The 22,502-nt window shown below is 40.1% G+C and overlaps 1 protein-coding gene across 3 annotated transcripts in view; it reads left to right on the plus strand.

The window, feature by feature from the left end:
* Positions 1-22,502, plus strand: part of NCOR1 (nuclear receptor corepressor 1) — a 55,057-nt gene that overhangs the window by 20,289 nt on the left and 12,266 nt on the right. For all 3 annotated transcript variants that reach the window (XM_031059813.1, XM_014308390.2, XM_031059814.1), the window contains exons 8-32: positions 402-454; positions 1,175-1,241; positions 1,621-1,793; positions 3,798-3,888; positions 4,403-4,581; positions 5,036-5,090; positions 5,274-5,375; positions 9,796-9,926; positions 10,402-10,619; positions 12,245-12,307; positions 12,622-12,761; positions 13,473-13,599; positions 14,257-14,812; positions 15,513-15,642; positions 15,909-16,104; positions 16,657-16,827; positions 17,002-17,162; positions 17,405-17,525; positions 17,629-17,730; positions 18,217-18,314; positions 19,096-19,264; positions 19,682-19,822; positions 20,985-21,068; positions 21,566-21,822; positions 21,926-22,286. In XM_031059813.1, coding sequence (XP_030915673.1) covers positions 402-454; positions 1,175-1,241; positions 1,621-1,793; positions 3,798-3,888; positions 4,403-4,581; positions 5,036-5,090; positions 5,274-5,375; positions 9,796-9,926; positions 10,402-10,619; positions 12,245-12,307; positions 12,622-12,761; positions 13,473-13,599; positions 14,257-14,812; positions 15,513-15,642; positions 15,909-16,104; positions 16,657-16,827; positions 17,002-17,162; positions 17,405-17,525; positions 17,629-17,730; positions 18,217-18,314; positions 19,096-19,264; positions 19,682-19,822; positions 20,985-21,068; positions 21,566-21,822; positions 21,926-22,286 — 3,946 coding nt within the window. The remainder of the gene's footprint in view (positions 1-401; positions 455-1,174; positions 1,242-1,620; positions 1,794-3,797; positions 3,889-4,402; positions 4,582-5,035; positions 5,091-5,273; positions 5,376-9,795; positions 9,927-10,401; positions 10,620-12,244; positions 12,308-12,621; positions 12,762-13,472; positions 13,600-14,256; positions 14,813-15,512; positions 15,643-15,908; positions 16,105-16,656; positions 16,828-17,001; positions 17,163-17,404; positions 17,526-17,628; positions 17,731-18,216; positions 18,315-19,095; positions 19,265-19,681; positions 19,823-20,984; positions 21,069-21,565; positions 21,823-21,925; positions 22,287-22,502) is intronic.

The raw sequence follows: 22,502 nt of genomic DNA on the forward strand, positions 1-22,502 counted from the left end.
TTTTCTGTGTTGCCAGTTGCTCTAATTCTGTTGTGCTGAACAGCTGTAGTTCTGTATGTGTAGAAGAAATGTGTGTCTGAATGCACTGGTGAGTTGGGGCTTGAATGAGTTCATTGGCCATGTAAGTGTGATTTTTAAAGTAGATTTTAATCTATTTGAGAGAACATTTTGAAGTATGAAGAAATGAAGTACTATTATATACAGAAGTAGTTATAATCCAATTTTAAGTAATGAAATTTATGCTTTGTGCTGAATATCTTGTAGTCCCTTCAGCTCTGCTGCATCTCAGATTGAGTGCACTGTTCTCAGAATACTAAAATATTGTTAAATGTGGTGCATACGCATTTATAGTTCCATGCATTGCCAAGTGCTAAGTGTTCCTTTCTCATCCTGAATTGCAGCCACTTTACAACCAACCCTCAGACACCAAGGTCTACCATGAAAACATCAAAACGTGAGTGCTTTAATTCCCTCTCATTGTCCCATCTGGGGATCTGGACTTGAACATTCCCTGACATTTTTCATTGCTATAGGATGTGTGAGTTTAAACCAAAACTCAAAGCTTCCAGTCCTTGTGACTTTCTGATTTCTCTGTTGTAAAACATTTCTGCAAGATCTGCATTATATGTGCTGAAGGCAGAGGGAAGTCCTGGCTTTCCATCTTCATTTAAAGAAAAAAATATGTAATAAACATTGAGTTGGCTGTCCTTTAAAAACTTCTCTTAAAAAAAGTAATTCTTGCTCCACTCTATCAAATAGATTTGTATAGCACTTCCAAAGTACTTATTTCTTGAGTAATGTATTGGAAAACTTAGCTTTAGGGCTGAATTGCAAAGGCTTTTCCCCCATAAAAGCATAATAGCTTAAACCAATTTTTCTTCATTTTAATATATTATCTCTCTTGTGGTTAAGGAAAGCACCTGCCTTGAAATTGGAACCTTTTGTGTCTCAATTGCTTATTCCAGCCATCTGCAAGAATCTCCTCTCTGAAATAATAGAGTATTAGGGGATTTAGGTATCTTAACTTCATTGGGAATTTTCCCTATTTTTTACCCTGAAACTGTTATTCATAATAAAGATCTGACATCTGGAATTGAGATGGGTTTTGTTGAGTAGTTTTGAAGTGCTTGATTTTTATATAGTTCACTTTTTTTCCCCTAATTTTGTTTTCCAGAAACCAGGTGATGAGGAAAAAGCTGATCCTATTCTTTAAAAGAAGGAACCATGCAAGAAAACAACGGGTAAGAGCACCATGGTTTTCTAAAAGGAGCATGTGGCTGGTTTTCTGTCTGGAACCGTGTTTTACATTTGCAAATATATTAATTAGAAAAATAAGACTTCAGCTAAAACAAGTGTGGAATATTTCTGGAAGGCAGTAATGACAATTACCAAATACCACTAAGATGTGTAAAACAAAGAAATAATGTATAATATTAAAAATCTCCATTTTTGTATCCACTTCCTCACCTTCTCTGTGCTGGAAATTTGGTATAAATCATCTTCAGCATGGCAAGGACTGGAGCAAGAAATATCTGTGCATTCCAGGAGCCTGCCCATGTGGCATGTACTGATCACTTGGTGTATTTTGCTTAGTTCAAGGTTTGTTTTGGAATTTAACAGGAACAGAAAATCTGTCAACGTTATGATCAGCTGATGGAGGCATGGGAGAAGAAAGTGGACAGGATAGAAAACAATCCACGCAGGAAAGCCAAGGAGAGCAAAACACGGGAGTACTATGAGAAACAATTCCCAGAAATCAGGAAGCAGAGAGAACAGCAAGAAAGATTCCAAAGGTATTACTGGAGATTTGAAACATTCCTCCAAAGTATCTCTTCAGTCTTTTATTATAAAATGATTTATAATAAAATTAGTTAATTTTAATGATTAAGCTTTATGTTCATAACTTTATTCCTTTAAAAAGAATATTAGTGTGTCACAGTGTATAAAGTGGAATGTTCTTCCCTTTGTTCACTGTGTTTCCATGGCACTGAGCTCAAGTTTCACTTCCCATCCTGAGGATCTCCAGGACTTTATCTGTCCACTGTCACAAATGTCCCCTTTGCTGTCCCTCCCCTGCAGTGTGGCAGCAGTGCCAGCCTCATCCCTTGGTGTCTCTCAGGCTGTGGTGATGGCCACAGGGTTCCTCTCCCATGTCCCTTTTCAGATCTGCTGTCAAACCCATATTTTCTAAAAGGAACACAGGAAAAGGGCCAATTAGCAGAGACTGCTTAGCTTGTGGTGTCAGTGAGATGAGGAGAGTTAAGCTGCTCAAAGAGGGGTTTGTGGAGTTCTGAAGGCAGCTGGAGCATCAGCTTCCCATGAGCCTGTTCATTTTGGGCACACACCCTAATTTACGCTGGTATTTTTCTATCACTGTCTGTGTTACTCCTCTGTTTCATAATCCCTGTATTCATTAGCCTCCACACTTAAAAACCATTTATCTTCTTAATTAACAGTTTGACTGATCTTTTATTGTACTTGCCAGGAAATTTTATTCCAGACAGTTTTGCATTTTAAAATATTCAAGGTGCGACAATTAAGAACCTATTATTTAATTTTAATCTATCAGACATTTGTTAGATGGAAACTACAAGGAATCTTAAAAGGAATGAAATGCACTTCACTTGAGAGTTCACCTTGCAGTGCTGTAGGTTTTAAATTTAGAATTAGAGATAGGATTTAAATTAGAATTAGGTCAAGTTTGATTCAGTTGTGTTGAAATCTGTTTATCTGATGTTTGAAATCATTTCAATACACCTTGGAGAGTTCAAACCCCATAAAGATTTAATCTCATCTCTTGTAACCATCTGTCTACATCACCTTTTTGTCATAAAACATGGGGAAAGCAGAGAGTTTGCAATACACTGTGAAGGCTGCGAGATTTTTTGGAATCAAGAAAAGAAGAAAGTAAAGTGTTAGAATGGGAACAGCACTCATGCATAGGAAATTTCACTTCAAGAATATTTCATGTCTCTGTAATTGCAGACTGCTTGGGGAAGGGTCATCTCTTTACATTATATTTACAGTCTGTAAAATAATGGCCTCTCTGTCTATAGCTGTGCTCTAATACTATTGCCCTGTAATAGTATTAGTAATTATTAGTAATAGTATTAGTAATACTGTAAATATGAAGGGGTTTTTCCTCAGATTTTGTGCAAATGGATGAATTCAGTAAAATCTCTGAGGTATTTTGTCTCTCCATTTAGTAGTGATTTTTACCTCTGAGATGCTTTTTGACCCACATGCTGTAGTATATTATTATGATGTTCCTAAGGGTAAAGATCACAAGCTGAAAAATTCTTCCAAATTACAGCTCTCCCCATCAATTCAAAAGTGGAAAATTTTCTTTTGTTGTAACAAATCTCAGTACTGTATTAGTAACTTGACCAAATTGATAAAAGGCAAATTTAGTGTGGTTTCCTTAAAAAAACAAAAAATATTTCTCTTTCAAGGTGTATCAGTTGTACTAATTAAGGGGGTATTTCTGTGCCACTGATGAACATTTCTCATGCTCAGCAGAAGCAAATTCATTTATCTGAAGCACCTACTTTGCAGTGGAATTGGTGGTAACACTTTTTCTTGTGCCCTTTCTGCTGAGCTTTGCAAACTCACTGTAAAGCCAAGCAGGACATGACAGAGTTTGTGCTCTGACTCTCCTGAAGAAAGACCAGTCCTAGCTGATTTGAGAGACTGCTAACAGCATTATAAGGAATTTTGGAGATTGTTATGGTGTACAAAACCTGCAGATAGAGCTAATCTCCACTTTATCCTTTTTCCTTGTTTTCCCCTCGTTTCAGAGTTGGCCAAAGAGGGGCTGGCCTTTCAGCAACCATTGCCAGAAGTGAGCACGAGATTTCAGAAATCATCGATGGGCTCTCTGAGCAGGAGGTGAGCCTGGTGCCTGTGCTTTGCTGTAGAAGCACAGCCAATAAATCTCCTTTCACTGGCAGTGCAAGGTGTCTTGTAGAGAGTTTGTTTCATTGAGAAGAGAAAGCCCTTCTCTCTTTAAGAGAATCTGTGTGAAGTGTGGCTTGAAGCAGGTCTTACAAACACTTTTCTTTTGACGGTTTTGCTTTCTAATTGTATCTGCCCTAGATTTTTCTCATGTGGCTGTTCATTGCAGGCTTGCTGCAACCTAGTTTCTTACAGCTGTAACAAACATGTGAAAACTCTTCCTCTTCTCAAACCCTCCATCATTTTGGTGTTTCACCAGCTGTGACACTATTTCCTTTAGCTGCCCAGAAGCAGTCATTGCACTAGTGACAACTTCTGCAAGAATTGTGTACAAAAAAAACTTCCAAGCTGCCTGTGAATGTGGAGCTTTAAGAGCTGTGTAATTCAAGAACTGTAAACATCAGTAGCAGCATTTTGGGTGTTCTTTACTTTGTCTTTTGTTCTGCAGAATAATGAGAAGCAAATGCGCCAGCTCTCTGTCATCCCTCCCATGATGTTCGATGCAGAGCAGAGAAGGGTGAAGTTCATCAACATGAATGGGCTCATGGAGGATCCCATGAAGGTTTATAAAGACAGGCAGTTCATGAATGTCTGGACAGACCATGAGAAGGAGATTTTTAAGGAAAAGTAATGGCCTTTCTTATCTTTTCTTTTTATTACATTGAAATGACAGAATAACAGTTAAATGCCCAACCCCATAAAGCTAAATCAAGAATGCTGAAGCCTTTGTGCAATAATATTTGAAAATGTTTTTAATTGGCTGTCATGAATATTGCAAAAGTTTTAGACTTATTTTTCATCTGGGTGTGCTCACATGCATTTAGTCCTTAAATACAAAATTTTCTCAAAAGTACTTTAGTTCTGTGCTAAGATTAAAATGAGAAGTGTAGGTAAGGAATTTCATTTTATCATTTTAAGTGCTCAATTCTAAATTTGCACAATCTGAAAACAGGGCTTTTTAGGCTAATTTCACTTGTCTAAATGAAGGGCTTGCTGATGGAACAGATTGTTTGCAAGATTGTTTTGCTTGTTTGATCGTGGATTATGTTGTTAAACTGAAATAATTTCTGATTTGTTAAAGGTTTGTCCAACATCCCAAGAACTTTGGTCTAATTGCTTCCTACTTGGAACGAAAGGTAAGACATTTTTTAATGTAAATAGAACTTAGGGTGGGATCCCTAACTTTCCAATATAATGATAAATAGAAGCTTTTTTACTTTAGTCTGGGTGCTGAATAGTTTTAAGTGTTTGGAGAAATTAAAAACTCAAATCTTTTCATTAGGAGTAAACCCTACTTTCTCCTGCTTTTTTCACTTTAGAATGTTCCTGACTGTGTATTATATTATTATTTGACCAAGAAAAATGAAAATTATAAAGCCCTTGTGCGAAGGAATTATGGCAAACGCAGAGGAAGAAACCAGGTACATTGAATTTATTCATCACTTGGGTATTGTTATTTTATTGCTTCATATTTACAACTGTTACATTATCTGAGATAGCAACATATTTTAAGCATTGGGGGGAAAGAATTTTTTTTCCTTTATTGTACTGTTGCCCTTTTAAAATTTAAGTGATCCTGACCTCAAGGGTGTTGTTGATTAGTTTGGTTTTAATTCTCTGAAATATCTTCTTCCTTTGCACATTTCTTACTTGGTTTAATATGACAATTCATTTTCTTTGAGGACTCTGCCACAGATATTGAGGTTGAATCCATCACTAAATCCTATGTTGGAGCCAAGAGAAATTAGGTTTAGCATGTGACTTGCAGTGGAAAATATATAATCAGTTCATAATGTCAGTGTTTGTCAAAAAGCAGAAATTAATAGTGGTCTTTATTTAGTGGTCAGGCTCAAAGTCAAAGTGGAACTTCAGAGCCAGAAGAGACCAATTTAATGCATGTGAATAAAAAATCCTGCTGATTCAGGAAGTGTTCCTTTGGAAGTCTTCAGAGAGAAAAAGAACAGCATTTTATGTACCAAAAGCTTATAAATACATGTGCTGGGCTAGCAGAGTTAATGTGGGTATTGGAAAACCTGAAAAAAATAACCCTGAACGTCTGGGACTGCACAAATCTGCTCTGCAAGCCAGCAAATGCAGTAAATATTGCACTGAAATACAGAAATACTGAACATTCTCTAGGAGTCCCAGTAAAAGTATATTTTTAATATAAAATTGTTGCAAACAGCTTCAACTGAGGAGTGGATCCTGTTCAGTAGAAACAGCCATGGGGTTGTGCTTCTGTGGTGCTGTTGTACTTAAACCTTTGGAATTATGGGCTGGTGTCCTACCAGAGGAGTCCTGTCATGGCAGAGCACCTTGTCTGTACCCCACAAATGATGGATTGCTTAGGATGAGGTCATTGTCATTGTGCACAGGATTTCACAGAGCTTCTGCTGTGATGGGAGAAATGACTGGAAATAACTTCTGTTTTGCCAGGACTTCTTTAAGAATTTCTAAGTCTGATAATCCTTTTTAATAGGAAGGGTTATTGCTGTTGGTGTAGTGGCTGGGGAAGGATTGCAGTTAAAGTCTAGATATGTGGCAAATGAAAGGAATATGGAAATAAATGTGGACAGTCACTGTGGACACTTGGCAGAGGTAGTGCTGCCATTTGGAGTGGCTCAGCTCCCTGTGCCATTGTAAGATGAGGTTGGTGTGGCCATGGAAGTGTCACATGTTGAGGGTGCCTTTGCTGGGTGCTGCTCTGAGAGGTGAGGAGACAGAACTGGCTCAGCCTAGTGCAGTGGAACTGGAGATTTTGAGATATTTAGAAAGTCATTATTGTATATTTAAATGTCTTTTCCACATTGTTAAATTTCAGAATATTGGAACTGTTAGAATTCAAAATTTGGATGGACTTTTCTATCCATAAATGGTTGTTTTCCCCGGATAATGTATATAGGATAAAGATTTTAATTCCAGCTTTAGACACAAGGGCATGGATTTGCTTTGTGAACTCAGCTCAAGGTGCTCTGCCTGACTTGTGACTGCTCCTGTAAGTGCTGATTTATGTGTGAGTAACTGAATACATCAGTTGGAGCACTGAAGGTTTGTTCAGCTCAGATTACTTGCTCTTGGAATTGTAGCAGAGTTGTACTCTGTAATTGCTGGTTGTTGATCCACTCTAAGTGCTACAGCAGATCCCTAAACTTTGGGCAAGGCTGGCCAGGCTTAATGTGTGCTCTGTGAAGGATGCAAGAAAGTGCCAGGTTTTTAGCTCTGGAGAGGGTTGAGCTGGACTTGCCAACTCAAGGAAATACTCTCAGCGCTCTAAAAGGGAAATTTTACCACTTCTGGAAGTTTAAATTCAGAAGTATTGCAGTTAGCATGTTAATAGTAAAGAACTACATGGTGCAAAAAATCATATTTGTATTTATAATTTTATTCATGATTAATTAGCGACATCTATAACAGCTAGTAAAAAAGAACTTGAGAGGGTTGAACTGCCTGGCTTGTCAGAACTTTTATCTTCCAGTTGCAGAAAGCAGCTCACCCCTTCCCCCTCCCGTGCCCCAGCTTTGTTTGAAGCTGATATTTTTCATATCTCTCAGTAGCAACCTGAAACTTTCTTGCTGATTGGCAAACACAAGTCATGTAAGATTTATGAGGTGCTCCAGGATGGGCTTAGGCCAATAACAGGTGCTTCAGCTTAAACTCTTTATAGTTCATATATTTTTGTAAATTAGAAGGCAAGCAAGTGGAATATTGCAGTGGAGGAGATATTAATCATGGTAAGGATATTGAAGTCCTTCAGAGAATGCAGTGAGCACAACTTGGCTCAGGTTTCAGTGTGGGGGGTTCCACATGACAGGAACTGAGTGCTGGATCAAGGATGTGAAGAGATGCAAGGCTAATAAAATTCTGATGTGTGTTTGTCCTCAAATAGGTCTAGAAAGTGCTTTTTATAAAATGCTGCCTGAGCTGTTCCAGAGTGTCACAGAGGTAACTGAACAAATGTCTTAAACCAAAGCTTGTCAAATGTAGAGCAAGTTTTTAACATAGAATTGAGAGAAAGCCATGGCTGCATGGTGCTTTAAATTGCCTATCCCTGGAAGTGTTCAGGACAGGGCTTGGAGCAACCAGGTCTGGTGGGAGATGTCCCTGCCCATGGCAGGGGGTTTGGAATTGGATGATCTTTAAGGTCCCTTCAAACCCAAACCATCCTGTGATTCCATGATTACAGAGAATTCCTTAAATAATTCATTGAAAGAAGGTTTCTTTAAGTGAAGTTTTAAATGGATTTAGTGGCCAAGCAGTGCTCAGTGCTGGCTGTGTCCCTGCAGTGTGTGTGGCTGGCAGCAGGGGGGATGCCAGTGATGTGAGCAGACAGAAATTCACGGCTGTGTGTGACGGGGATCACCTCTGGTGACTCCGGGGAGATTAGAAGGTGCTGTGTGAGAGGGGCAGCACTGCTGCAGGCAGCTTAAGTGGCAGGATGACACCATTTCCTGGAATAAACAGGTTGCTGGGTCAGGCAGCCTCTGCTAAGGAGCTCTGTGATGTTGCTGCTGGGTGGGTTTTGACCTTTTGAGCCGTGCCCTGAGCTCAAGCCCATCCCCTTGTGTGGGCAGTAAAAGTTTCAATCAGCAGATGAATGTGCAGGAACGTCGCTGACCGAGGCTTCGACTCCTTCAAGGTTTGTGTTTATGCATTGATTATGTAGCTTAAAGTTACTGGGTAACAGAGAACCAACCAAGTGATATTAACTTGTCCTATTAAGAACAGGGTTGTCAACAGCTGTTTTCTAAATAGATCAGATATAAAATTATTTTCTTTAATTTTTTGTTTATTAAATGCAGTTTTAACTCCTTGTTTTCAGGTCAGTCTATCTAGCAAGGTGGAAATAATTTATCTTAGCACATCTCTGACATCTTGCTTGAAGGAAGTCTTTGCATGATCAATAACCAGCACCTTAATTGCTAATAATTTGCAGCAAGATGATAGTGGTTAGTGTTTAGGGTTTCTGCTCCAGTTCACATTGTTAACATGTCAAAACCAAGTCAGTTTGTGACTATTTCCAGCCTCAGTTTAGTTAGTGAAACAGTGACACCTGCTGCTGCACTTATAGGGAGGTTCCTTCCTGTGTGAAAAAGAAAAGCCTATTTTGAGGAATTTTTCAGTAGACTGTAAAATCCAAGTTCATGAAGTGCTAGAACAGTAATCTTGTAATTCGCTGTCCTTGTCTTGTCATTCTCTGTCCTTGTGTTTCCATGAATTGCCAAATGTACTCTGGGTATCTGTTTGAGGCAAGCACAGTGCTTGTAAAACTGTCATCTCAGCAGAGAAAAGAGTTTTTGTTGGCTCTTTTAATAATTCTTTCTGTAAACTCACTGGAAATGTAAGTCTAACATTCCCAACACAATTTTTTTAACAATTGTATTTCTTAAATACTAGTGACAGTTCTGAGAAAGCCACTCAGAGTTGCTGATAACTTTCATGCTCCAAGACCTTCTGCTCCCCAGTTGTAAGATCATGTTTCACTATAAAATGCATGAAGTTAAAAATAAAACTTGAGAGGAGCAACACCCTCACTACATGGGTCAAACCTCCCTAAGCACTTTTAAAATTCGGCTGTTCATTTTTAGTGAGACACACAGCAGCCAATGTGTGATTGTGCACAATCACCTCCATGCTCATGCTGCAGAAACCTCCTGTACTTCCCTGGAATTTATATGATATAAAGCAGAGTTATTCTGTGCTTATGCTGACCACTGTGCAGTGCCAGTAACTTAAAATATTATCAGGTGGGAAGTAAGCAGCATCAGTTTTTGTGCTACTCTCAGGACAAGATGCTGCACTTTTGTGTGATCAAGTGTTCATCTAAATCCTATTTCATTTCAGCAACAGATTGCTCGTCCTTCTCAAGAAGAAAAGGTAGAAGAAAAGGTAGAAGAGGAAAAATCAGACAAATCAGAAAAAAAAGAGGAGGAAAAGAAAGATGAGGAGGAGAAGGATGAGAAGGAGGAATCTAAGTAAGTGTGTATGTGCTGAAATGCATGAATTCACCCTAGATTGCCGGTTTTGGCAAGGATCAGAACAGTATTTGCATCAGCCTGCCAGTGAAGTCTGGACTGAAAACTATTCCTTTTGTATATGAAACAATTTTTTTTGACATACGAATTTCTCTGTCTTGTTGAGCTAATCAGATCAGTGGAAAAAGTAATGGAATTATTATTTTGCACATGTAATAATTTCCATATCTTGTTGATTTGGGCTTTTCTCATATGTTCTATCACACATGGAGTGTTCATATTTTCTTTGAAGTTGACAAAATCATGTATCTGTGTTACTGTCTGGCAACTGGAAGTTGTGGGCAATAAGTGAATTCTGTTTCACTAAAGGCATCTTTTGAGTTTGTGGAGTTTTGTTTGTGTCTGTTGATATTCGGGAATATCTGCTCACAATGGCTCTCTGAATGTGACTGAATTATATTTTACCTATTCCCAGAGAGAATACCAAAGAAAAGGACAAAACTGAAGTTGCAACAGAGGAAACAGAGGAAAGGGAGCAGGCAGCTCCTCGGGGTCGAAAAACCGCCAACAGCCAAGGTCGGCGTAAGGGCAGAATCACCAGATCAATGACAAATGAAGCTGCACAGGCAAATGCTGCTGCAGCTGCAGCCACTGAAGAGCCACCACCACCTCTGCCACCCCCACCAGAACCTTGTGAGTAGCATTTACAGCACTCCCAGCTGGTGTAGGCTCATCACTGACACGGGCATGCAGTGCACTTCTGTTTTCCTGTTTAATATTCCAGCTTTATTCTTAGCCCTGCTTATAATTTTGTGACTGCGTGGAACTGCTAAACTTCACAAGTGTAACTTCATGAATAGTGCATATGCAGTCAGCTGACTGTTAGAATGATGTGAGGGGAGAAAAGGCAGTTCAGCCCTTTTGTGGTAACACCTTGTCTCCCTGGTCAGGTTCATGATGGGGCTGCAGAGATCCAGGTGCTCATGACACAGATTCACTTACAGGCTGCAGCTCACTGAGGATGCTGTTAAATAATTGGCCTGATATTTGAGTATTTCAGGGATTTTCATAAACTGAAATAGATCTTGGCAAGTTGTTGTTTCTGCATTAGATGGCAAGAGGCTTTTTTAAAATGAAATGTTACTTTCTTGGCTGGTATGGTTAAAAAAGACGACACAGTCTCTGAGTGTATTTTGGAAAAGGCTGACCTACTTTGTGTTGATGCAGAAATACCAGAATATCTTGTGGCTGGTAAATAATTATCCAGGACGGCAGGGCAGGTTGTGGTTTTTTCTTGTGGTGCTCTGCTGTGGCAAAATTTGTTGCTCCTCATGCTTCAGCTGGGCAGTTACAGGCAACTGCTATTCTAGAGCTTGTAACAACTCTTCTGTTACTCAGATGTTCTGCCTATAGAGAACAGAGTAAGTGGGCACATCAGGTCTTGTGTAACTGTAAACAACAGAGATTGTGAGAAACATTCTTGCTCCATTGATACAGTGGGGTTTTAGAAGTCTGAAGCAATAGTGGGTTTTGCTTTTGTTTTATTTTTAAACCATTTTTGCAGGGTTTTCTGAAAAACCTCAAAGAGTTTTTCAGTGGATAAGATACCTTATAGTGTCCTATTTTTGGGATTTGTTAATGGAAGTGTTGCAGGGTCTTTGTTACATGCTGTGTGTAATGGCAGATTTTATAGAAAGGAAATGGAGGCTGGTGCAGCTCAGCGCTGTTCAGAAATTTAAACAGGATGATACAAAATCCAGAGGAGTGAATGAAAAGCAGTAAAAGCACTTTGTATCGAATCATACTTAGTTTCCTGCTTGCTTTTACTGGGGTTTTTTGTTTTCTTTCCTTTTTGTCCATTTATCCAGTTGGAGACTTGGTTAATACAGGAACAGTAGATTTCTTGACAACCACTAACCAATAAATAACCATTCCAGCAGTGAGACAGCACTGAACTGGCTTAGAGCATGTTGGATTGCTGCTTGTAGTAGCTGATGGTAATTACTGACATTTTAAATAAAATTTTAGTGATCAATGCATCTAAGTTACTTACAAATCTTCCTTGACAGAGAATTAATCCCAGTTTCGTAGACAGAATTAGTTTTGAAGAGTTTTCTCTGCTGAGCTTTTGGTGGTTCCTTGTGTATCTCTGACTTGGTTTAATGGAGATTGAGTGCTTCCCTCTGACAAGAGAGCTTTCCCCAGTGGCCTGAGCAAGCCATAATATAAATAGATTTCTGGACTATGGGCTGCATAATTGGTGCCATGATAATGAATCCTGATCTTTTCTCTGCTCAGTGTCTTTGTTTCTCTTTCAGCTTCTACAGAGCCTGTGGAGACCTCCCGCTGGACAGAAGAAGAAATGGAAGTTGCGAAGAAAGGTAAACCTTGTAAAGCCTTTGACTTCATTTACAAAATTTCAAGGATTCACTGAATCACTGAATCTATTTGCTGTGACTTTTGCCAACACTATGGTGATTTGAAAATTGCTGTTGGCTTTTTTGTAAAAAAAGAAAAAGCAAGCAGCTTTAGCAGACAAAATCATCTTTGAGACTTGTGTTGGCTCTTTTCCTGTGGGTTACTTAGAGCTGTTTGGAGAGCAGTATTTCTCTATTGTGCCTTCCCATAGGCATTGTTGTTCCATTTATTGAGGTTATTGATCACAGTAAATATTGGTTCCTTTATGTCTGACCAGGTCTAGTGGAACATGGGCGAAACTGGGCAGCAATTGCCAAAATGGTTGGGACGAAAAGTGAAGCTCAGTGTAAGAACTTCTACTTCAACTACAAAAGGAGACACAACCTGGACAGTCTCCTCCAGCAGCACAAACAGAAGGTGAGTGCTGTGGACATTGAATATTTTGCAGGAGAAAACTTGGATCTTTCTGAAGTCATTCATCACACTTCACTAAGGCTGTTTTACAATCTCCACTGATTTCCTTTTCTACTTGTTTTTATGTTGTGACATAAATCTCCTAGCAAGGGTGTGTGATGCTCACTGACCTGTGACAGTAACCACTTCTTGCTTTAAAATGCAAGAGAAAGTTTTGTACTAGGTAAAACACTTGAGGCTGAAGAGTTCTTCAGTACTCTGAAAGCCACGTTCCTGACCAGTGCATGAGCAGCTGTAGATGTGCAACAGCTCCTTGAAATACAGCAGGCACTGACCTTACCAAACAGAGCAGGACAGGTGGCAGAAGTCTAGGAACTGAAGGTTTGGGAGCATTGAAGGTAGAATGCTGTGTGTTGGAATCCTCTAAGCTGCAGTGCTACGCTGGTCTTCTCTCACTGAGGTGAAGAACATCAGGGTCTGTTTGCTGCAATTGTTCTGCTGTCCCCCAAACATGCTGTGAGATCATGGTTGGTTCTCAAACTTGGTTTTGGTGAGGAGCAGCAAAAGTTGGCCTAAAGTTGAAAGAGTATCCCCTTATGAATGACTGTGCTAAAGAGAGAGTCTCTGTCCTTCATTTCAACCTCAGATTGGTAAATGGGAATGTGGTAAAAGGCAATAATTGTGAATTTTCAGTCAATGCTGTGTCTTCCTCAGTCTTCGCGAAGGCCCCGAGAGGAGCGAGATGTGTCCCAGTGTGAGAGTGTGGCTTCCACTGTGTCAGCCCAGGAGGATGAAGACATTGAAGCATCTAATGAAGAAGAGAACCCAGAAGACAGTGAAGGTAACTTTTCTGGGAAGGAAACTGGTGTGTGCACAGAAAGGAGCCTATGGTTTATGCTAATTATATGCTCAGAAATCTGTGTTCCACTTCATGGTGTTGGTGTTGTTCAAATGCTCTTTCAGTTTAGTTTCAGCAACTTGAACTCACTCAAGGGGAAGTAGCGTTTTTAGAATTTAGCAGCCTAAAGATGTTTGCTGCTTAGTATTTTGAGATGCTTTGATTGTGCTGTCATCTGGAGTGCTAAAACAAGTTGAATCAAATAAATGTAACCTTTGGTAGTTGGTAGTCTCAGTAAAGCTTCAGACAAGCAAATTCAAGTGGTATTTTTTTATTTGGTTGTGGTTTTTTTAATACATATTTGTTGGTTGCAACTGCTTATTTATAGACACTCAACATCAGTCAATCTTGGCTGGTCTTTTGTAGAGCAAAAGGCAATAGAATTCATAAACAATGAATGAGAGAAGATGACTAAGTGTTGAGTTTTGAGTAGTTGGTATTTTTTAGTTGCAATGTTTCTGTAATTCAGCCAATTGTCCATTTCTATAATAAGTCAAAATTGTTGTTGCAGATGGATTGGTTAAAATTGATGGATCCTTATTGCACCCAATTTATCAGATTTCATTGATTGAACCTTATGGCAAAACATATTTTCCCCAGGTGCTGAAAATAGTTCTGATACAGAAAGTGCTCCATCTCCAACTCCAGCAGAACCTGCTAAACCAACTGAAGAAACTCCATCTGAGCCTGCTGCTCCAAAAGTAACCACTGAGGCCCCAGCAGAGCAGGAATCTGCCATTAAACCTGCAGCCAGCACATCTCCCTCCTTACCAGCCCAAAGTGTAACAACAGCTGAAACTCAGAACCCTGAGCCCCAGGTCAAGGAAGAAATAAACACTGAGGCTGAGGAGCCTATGGAGGTGGACAGTAGAAGCCATTCAGCTGAAGCTAAGCCTGTGATAACTCTTCCAGTTCATACCAAAGTAGAACCTGTAGAGACTGAAATGAGGCTACCAGAGAATATTCAAGTGAAAATAGAGAGTGATACCAAAGAGAGAGAGATGGAGAAACCCAAGGAGAAGTCAGAACCAGAGGAAATGGACTACAGCCTGTCCCAGCAAGTGACTGCAGCCAGACCAGAATCTCATTCAGATAACGACTCCAGTGCCACCTGCAGTGCTGATGAGGAAGTTGATGGAGAACCTGACAGGCAGGGGTGAGTAGGGCTTTGAATGGACAGTCTCTGGAGCTGTTTCTCTTTTGGGAATGGCTGACACCACTGAGGGTATTTGAAGTCCTTTCAGTGTTCTGTTGCTGCAGTTCCTGTGTCACCCCAGAGTGGCACTGGAACCAGTGCCCCCCTCCCTCTCAGTGGTTTAATATACACACAGTGCCAGGGATAGATGTTTAAATGTCAAAAGTATCCAGTGTCATGGAGTGCATGTGGGCTTTGGAAGAGTGCAGGTGATGGTGTTTGTGCACTCCCTTGCCTCTTCAAACATCATCTTTCCACAAATGTCTTAGCCCTCCATGTGAAATAATTTTGTTGTAGACTATTGCTTATTTTCTGTGGACTAAATACTTGTGGTCCTTCCTACCTTTTGTGTTTTTCCAAAGCACTTTCTACAAAGAAGGTTGCATTGATGTAAGTACTGCACACATAAATTTCTGATGTGGGAGATTCTGAGCTCATATTTTGGTATTTCTGTGTATTATGAAAATGTAGCAGCATCTGTTGCCTCTTCTACCATATGTGCTGTGGGACAAAACACAACATGGTTCTGACTTTTCAGCTCTTTGTCCAGTTTGATAATTATGTTGGTTTTTATGAATTTGAGAGTTGTGGCTGTAAATTTTTTAAGATGTATAATCTTGCTCCTTTTGGTGATATTTTCCCCTTCTACTTCTTTTTCCAGTATCTTCAGCAGAGAGTCAAAGCCCTCACTGTTAAATCCCACTGGGTCAATCCTGGTGTCATCCACAATAAAGCAAGGGCAGATGGACCTGCAACAGCTTCACCACCGAGCTGCTGTCATCCCACCTATGGTATGGGCACTTTTCAGTGCTGTTTGAAGGAGTGGTTGTTACCCCTAAATCTAGTCAGGAAAAAATTGTTTAAAAAATGAAGAAAAATATGGTTTGCTTTATTATTGTATTTTTCAGGGGGAAAGTAGGTTAAGTACAACCAAGTAGCTTAAAACCAGGTGTGAACCTTTTGAAACACCCAGTCTGCAGGGGGTAGCTGAGCTCCACAGCTCCTCCAGGAAGTGCCTGTGAGGCTATCCCTGGCATTGTCCCTTTGCTGTCCCCAGGTTTCCTGCAGCCCCTGCTCTGTCCCTGTGGGCACCCCAGTCAGTGGTTATGCCCTCTACCAGAGGCACATCAAGGCCATGCACGAGTCAGCCCTGCTGGAGGAGCAGCGGCAGCGCCAGGAGCAGCTGGACATGGAATATCGGAGTGCTGTGAGCCCCTGTGGCACCTCCAAGAGCCCCAGTGTGGAGTGGGAAGGTTGGTGTTCCCTCAGCTGTGCTTTGTGTCTGTGTGTTACACTGCTGCCTCATTGGAGAGTGACAGTTTAGTGTGATAAGGAGCTGATAATGAAGTGCTCCTTTCTGGACGGGATCTGCCCCCTCTGCTGCACTTGCTGTTGAAGAGCTGCCTTGTAGCCCCTTTATATAAAGGCAGAAAACTGGTTCCACTTGGGTCAAACCCAAAAATGAGTTGTTCCTACAGAGAAAGATGGAAGCATGTGTGTGAAAAGAGCAGATGATTCTGTTCTAGGGGAGCCCTTCCAGAAACTAAAGGCAAAGGTGGGAGTATGTAGTCTATGCAGTAAAACATTAATTTTAACTGTGCTCATAATGGACACTGAGCACTGAAATAGGGCACAAAAGTTTGGTGGAACACATTAATACTTCTTTTAAATTGCACTGTTTGTACCTGATTGGTGTGTCTGGCATTGGAGTTGTCCCTTCTTTAAAACTGTGCTGTGAATTGGACCTTTTGACTCCTATTTCTAACCCAGGCTTCTTCTCTTTCTGATTGCTTCAACCCTCCCAGGAAAACCAGTGGCCTATATGCCTTATGCTGAGGTCAAGAGAATAGAACAGGAAGCACAAGTGCAAAATCCTGCCACAAGGTCAGCATCACCCTACAGGTTATCTCCAAGAGAAGTCAATAAAGCCTCTCCCCAGCCTGAGATGAATGCAGCTCGCTACAGTGTCCCTCCAGGTAAAGATTTGGAGCATCCAATTATTCTCTAAACACTTTGTGAGTTAACACAAGAAAAATAATTTTCTGTGTGCATATGTGAATAGGTGCTCAGCGTTTTTCTAGCCCAGTGAGGCTGTACTGTGCTATTTCTGTTCACATTGCAGTGTTTAATGTACAATTTTTCCCCTCAAGTTCTCCAGCCAGCCCCTCACCAGGTGATAACCAATATTCCTGAAGGAGTTCGCCTGCCCACAACCAGACCCACCAGACCACCACCACCTCTCATTCCATCCTCCAAAACCAGTGTGCCATCAGAAAAACCTTCCTTCATCATGGGAGGCTCGATCTCACAAGTAAGAGAATTATTATTTGAAAATCTGTCTTACATCAACTTTTTTCCCTTTCTCCAATCTTCAACTTTTTGTACTCAGTTATGGGGTGACAGCATTAACCCTTAAGACCTACCTGTACATATCATTCTAAAAGTCCAAAGGACTTTTCCAGATAGGATCACAGTTATTTTAGTATTCTCCTTTAAAGAGAGATGTGACTCCTCATTCCAGAAACAAGAATTAACATCTATTTGTTGTTTCAGGGAACACCTGGCACTTATTTAACATCCCACAGTCAAGCTTCCTACGCCCAAGAAACTGCAAAGCCATCAGTGGGTTCAATATCCCTTGGGCTGCCAAGGCAGCAAGAGTCAGCCAAATCTGGTAAGGAAAGAATAGCTGACATGTTTTATACAGACTATTTAATGATCCATAATTAAAAGAAATTAAAAAACCTCAACCTTTTTCTCTTTCTTCTCCTCAATAGCTTCTCTGCCCTATATCAAGCAAGAAGAATTCTCACCCAGAAGCCAGAATTCCCAACCTGAGGGACTCCTGGTCAGGGCACAACATGAAAGTGTGGTGAGAGGTAAAGAAAGTCACACAGATTAAAAAACTCTTGTCAGAGCCTGAGAAAACCAAGAGAATTAACTGCTGAAGTGTTATTTTAAAGTATTCTATCATTATATAAGTATCATAAGATTGCAGGGTTAATTTGTTCCCTGTTTTCCAAGGTATGTGTATTTGTAGCTGGCTCCTCCTGTCTGCATGGCTCACTTAAAAATATTTGTTATGAGCCATGCCAATATCAAAATAAAACTGCTCACTACAGCAAATCCATCAAAACAAAATAAATTAATTTCTGTGAGTTAATGCTGTAAAATACTTATAGTCTATAAAAGGCTATGTTAAAAGAGGAAATAGCCTAACTGCCTCATATGCCAACTGTTAAATTGAAATTTCCCCTGTATTTTAATGTATACTAACAGTTCTCAATAGAATTTTTAATTATTTCCAATGGAATGGATTTTTTTAAAATTCTCTTATTTATCAGGATGTCTTTGTTTCAAATCAGGTACCACAACAATACAGGAGGGGAGTATTACACGAGGAACTCCAACCAATAAAGTTTCAGTTGAGACCATTCCTTCTTTGAGAGGCTCCATAACTCAGGTATTTTACCTTTCACTGCTAGGAAGGCTGTAGCAAAACAGATCTGCATCTTCAGACTGTCACTGTGAATGTATTTGCATGTCTGAAAAAGTAAATTATTATCACAGGGTAGGAACTGCCTTGGGAAAAGAACTTTCAATCCAATCAGATGTTCAGACCCCACTATTGCTGAAGTCAGCATTACCATGATTTCATCTTCATCTATATGAGTTTTCAAATAAATAATACCAGAGCCTTTGGTAAACCTAACTGAGGGCAACTTTCCTGAAAATTGCATCACACTTGAGTTCAAATATTCAAACCAAGTGTAACCAGTCTTGTGCAGATTCTATTTGAATCCAAGAAGGGAAATTCAGGCCTTTTGTCCTACCATTGTAAATGCTGCTGTTTTGGTTGGATTGGCATCCCTTTGTACAGAGAACAATTGCCTCAATTCTGCTTTGACATGAGAAAGGGAGGTTTCATTGCTCTGGACAGAAATAAAACCTAGTGGCACCATGTGGTATATGTTATCTTCCCCCCAGATGGTATTTATAGGTTAAATTTTCCAAGTTGTGAAATACACTGGTAATATTGTTTAACAAGGTAGCAGAGATAATCTCACTCATATTTAGGTTAAATGTCTATAATAGAGGCAGAAGTTTAAGCCATACTTGATAAATTGGTTGGTTTTATAGACCTAAAAAGTTCTTTTGGTTTTGTTGTATTTTGCCTTCACTCCCCCCTGTTCTGTAAAGCCTCAGAGGCTGTGAATTGATTGCTGTGCTGGGTTTGCTCACAGGGTACCCCAGCTCTGGCCCAGCCCGGCATCGCCGCCGACGCGCTGCTGAAGGGAACCATCACCCGCCTGGCCACCGAGGACAGCAGCCCCGAGAAGTGCAGGGAGGAGGCCTCAGCCAAGGGCCACGTCATTTATGAAGGCAAAAGTGGGCATATTCTGTCTTATGATGGTGAGTATTTGTGTATTCTACCTGATCAAAGTCAGGTTCTGCTTTGATAACCCATAGCTGAAGTGTTTCTGCTTCCAAGCAGATGCGTGTTTAAAATATAGTTCAGCTATTCCTTTGCCATTTATTGAATTGTATTGTGAAAGGGTAAATAACCAGGTTTAAAATGACCTGTATTAAAATAAAGATAAATGTATCATGTAACTTTAAACTTCAGTTGAAATATTAATAAATTAGTAACTTAACAAGTAACTTTTTGACAAACTATAAAGTATCTTTTTAAGATTCATATTTAATGTTACAATATTATATTGAATTTGTGTTGGTTAAATATTAATGACCTGTGGCCTCATTAATGTAATATTCAGTGTCCTTTTTGTTGTCCACATTTCCTGATCACACTTTTGTACATTTTGCCAGCTATTAAAAATGTCCGTGAAGGAACAAGGAGTCCCAGAACTGCTCATGAAATTGGTTTAAAGAGAACCTATGATACAATGGAAGGAAATATAAAGCAGGGGATGTCACTGAGGGAGTCTCCAGGGTCTGCACCACTGGAAGGTAAAAACAGCTGCTTGCAAGGTGTTTTATCTTTTATCCATTGATGTAAGAGCATTTAGAGTTTTCTTAGGGTGCAGACTAACAGAGAAGTTAGATTTAAATCACACTAATGACCAAATCCATGCAATAACACTGCAGTTAGAGCATGCTGGAAACAGGACTGGAGTAGATCCCAGTTTTCTGTTTTACCACAGCTGCTGCTACTGCAGGTGGCACTTTCTGCTCTCAGCACATCTGACAGATGTTTCTGGCTCTCTGCAGTCCCAGTGGTCCTGTGGAGGCTCAAACACTAGGTCACACCAGCACAGCCTCTGCCACACCCTTTAGTTAAATATTAATATCACACTAGTGCTGTGGTGTTTTAATAAACTGTAATCAAACAAAGCCTGCAGAGGCCAAGGCAGGTCATTACATAACTTTTCTATGTTCTGTAAAAATACAAATGCAAGAAAATATTTCCTACTTCAACCATGGAGCCTGGCTCCTTAAAAGCATTTTGTCCCATCTTTGGGTAGCCCTTAGAGGCTATTTTGTGGACATGTCCATCAGATGGAACAAGGTGAATGTGAGGTTTGTAGGCTGCACACAGAAATTCAGTGTTGCCTCTAAGTTGCTGCTCTGATACTTCCATTCTTTGTCTCATCAGTGACACATTTTCTGTCTTCAAACCGTGAAAAATTATGAGTGTTTTGTTTAGATTCTTACTGTAGGCAAAGTAAATTCATCTCTTCTCCAATGATTCAGTATGAGCTTAGATAATCTGGAGCATGCTGAGGCATATTTTGGAATTTTTTTTCTTGGTTCCACTTCCCACCATGAACACCTTTCTTTCTAGGCAAGGAAAGTGGAGTGTGAGAAAAGCAGTGACTGCTTTTGAAACAAAGGTTAAACTTAATTATAAAAAACACCTCCTGTTTTCTAAATATGTTAAAACTTGCAACTATGCAATAGCACAAATACTTGAACTGAAAGATTATTTTTTTTAGGGCAGGAGGTGTTTATAACATGTTGCTGCAATGCCTGGCATACTGAGGCTTGGCCCTCTGGGCACTGCCAGGGTACAGATACCATCTCTCATGTGTGAGAAGGAGGGGGTTGGTTTGGAGGTTGGATTTTTTTAACACTTGTTTAATTCCCTAAATTATTTTCATTTTAATTTTAGGTTTAATCTGCCGAGCGCTGCCTCGGGGTAGCCCACACGCTGAACTGAAGGAGAGAACAGTCTTGTCTGGCTCTATAATGCAAGGTGAGGTATTGCAGGCTTAGAAAGGGGAGCATTAATTAATCCTCAAAATTCTGGATTTCTGAACCTTAAAGCTCTTATTGACTGTGGGAGCTGTGTTAAAGGTGGAGCTTATTTTATGAAAAGTTTTCAGAGCATAAATCAGCAGCTTTTTGATATGCTGTGCTCAAAGCTAGTGTGTAAGCATGGATTTTATTTCTTATTGGAAAATAGAGTTTTTAATATGAATACTTGGTAATCAGCACTTTTTAAAAAATAAACACTAACTACTCTGTAGATGCATTTGTTTCTTTTGTTTCAGCACCTGAAATAACAGGTGGTTTTCTGTAATATATTGTTCAATATTATTTTTGTGATGATTTTTTTAGACTTTGAGTACCTTACTACAAACTACAGCAAACCAAAATTTCACTGTTATATGTAATTAGTTACTCTGCCTATGAAAAAAGAGACTTAGCAGCTATTAATACCAGTCATGTGACCCTTTCTTTCTATAAAAGGCACACCAAGAGCAACAGCTGAAAGTTTTGAAGAAGGTTTGAAGTACCCCAAGCAGATCAAGAGAGAGTCGCCTCCCATCAGGACGTTTGAAGGAGCCATCACCAAGGGCAAGCCCTACGATGGGGTCACCACCATAAAGGAGATGGGTCGCTCCATCCACGAGATCCCCAGGCAGGACCTCTTAAGCCAGGAGAGTCGCAAGACTCCTGAAATGGTGCAGACAAGCAGGCCAATCATAGAAGGCTCCATATCTCAGGTAAATACAGAAAACACTGTTAAACACACAGGAGTCAATCAGCTCAGGCTGTGCGAGTTTTTTCCACAACATGACCTTAACCTGAACTTTTCCTCCTCTTCAGGGCACACCCATAAAATATGAAAGCAACTCTGGCCAGTCTGCCATCAAACACAATGTAAAATCTTTAATCACTGGACCAAGCAAGCTGCCCCGGGGAATGCCTCAGCTGGAAATGGTGCCAGAAAACGTGAAGGTGGTGGAGCGAGGAAAATACGAAGATGTGAAGACCGGGGATGCCGTGCGGTCCCGTCACACGTCCGTAGTCAGCTCTGGTCCCTCTGTTCTCAGGTCAACCCTTCATGAAACTCCCAAATCACAGCTGAGCCCTGGGATTTATGATGATACAAATGCTCGGAGGACACCTGTGAACTATCAGAGTCCAATGTCCAGGAGTTCACCCATGATGAATAGAGTTAGTGAGGGTATGTCATTCCTGTCCACAGTAAGACAAAAAAGTTTTTTTATTTGAATTTTTTATGTACTCCATTCTTCTTTATTTTATTCTAGTGGCTTGTCTCAATTTGGAAGTTGGCTAGAATGAATTTTAGAAAGCTGTAAGCTGTTAATTGAAATAATGAAATGAAAATCTGCCATAATAGAAGAGGGAAGTGGGAATGCAATTCAGTCTCAATTTGCAT

Source organism: Geospiza fortis, unplaced genomic scaffold (assembly GCF_000277835.1).
Source record: "Geospiza fortis unplaced genomic scaffold, GeoFor_1.0 scaffold538, whole genome shotgun sequence".
NCBI classification, from domain to species: Eukaryota; Metazoa; Chordata; class Aves; order Passeriformes; family Thraupidae; genus Geospiza; species Geospiza fortis.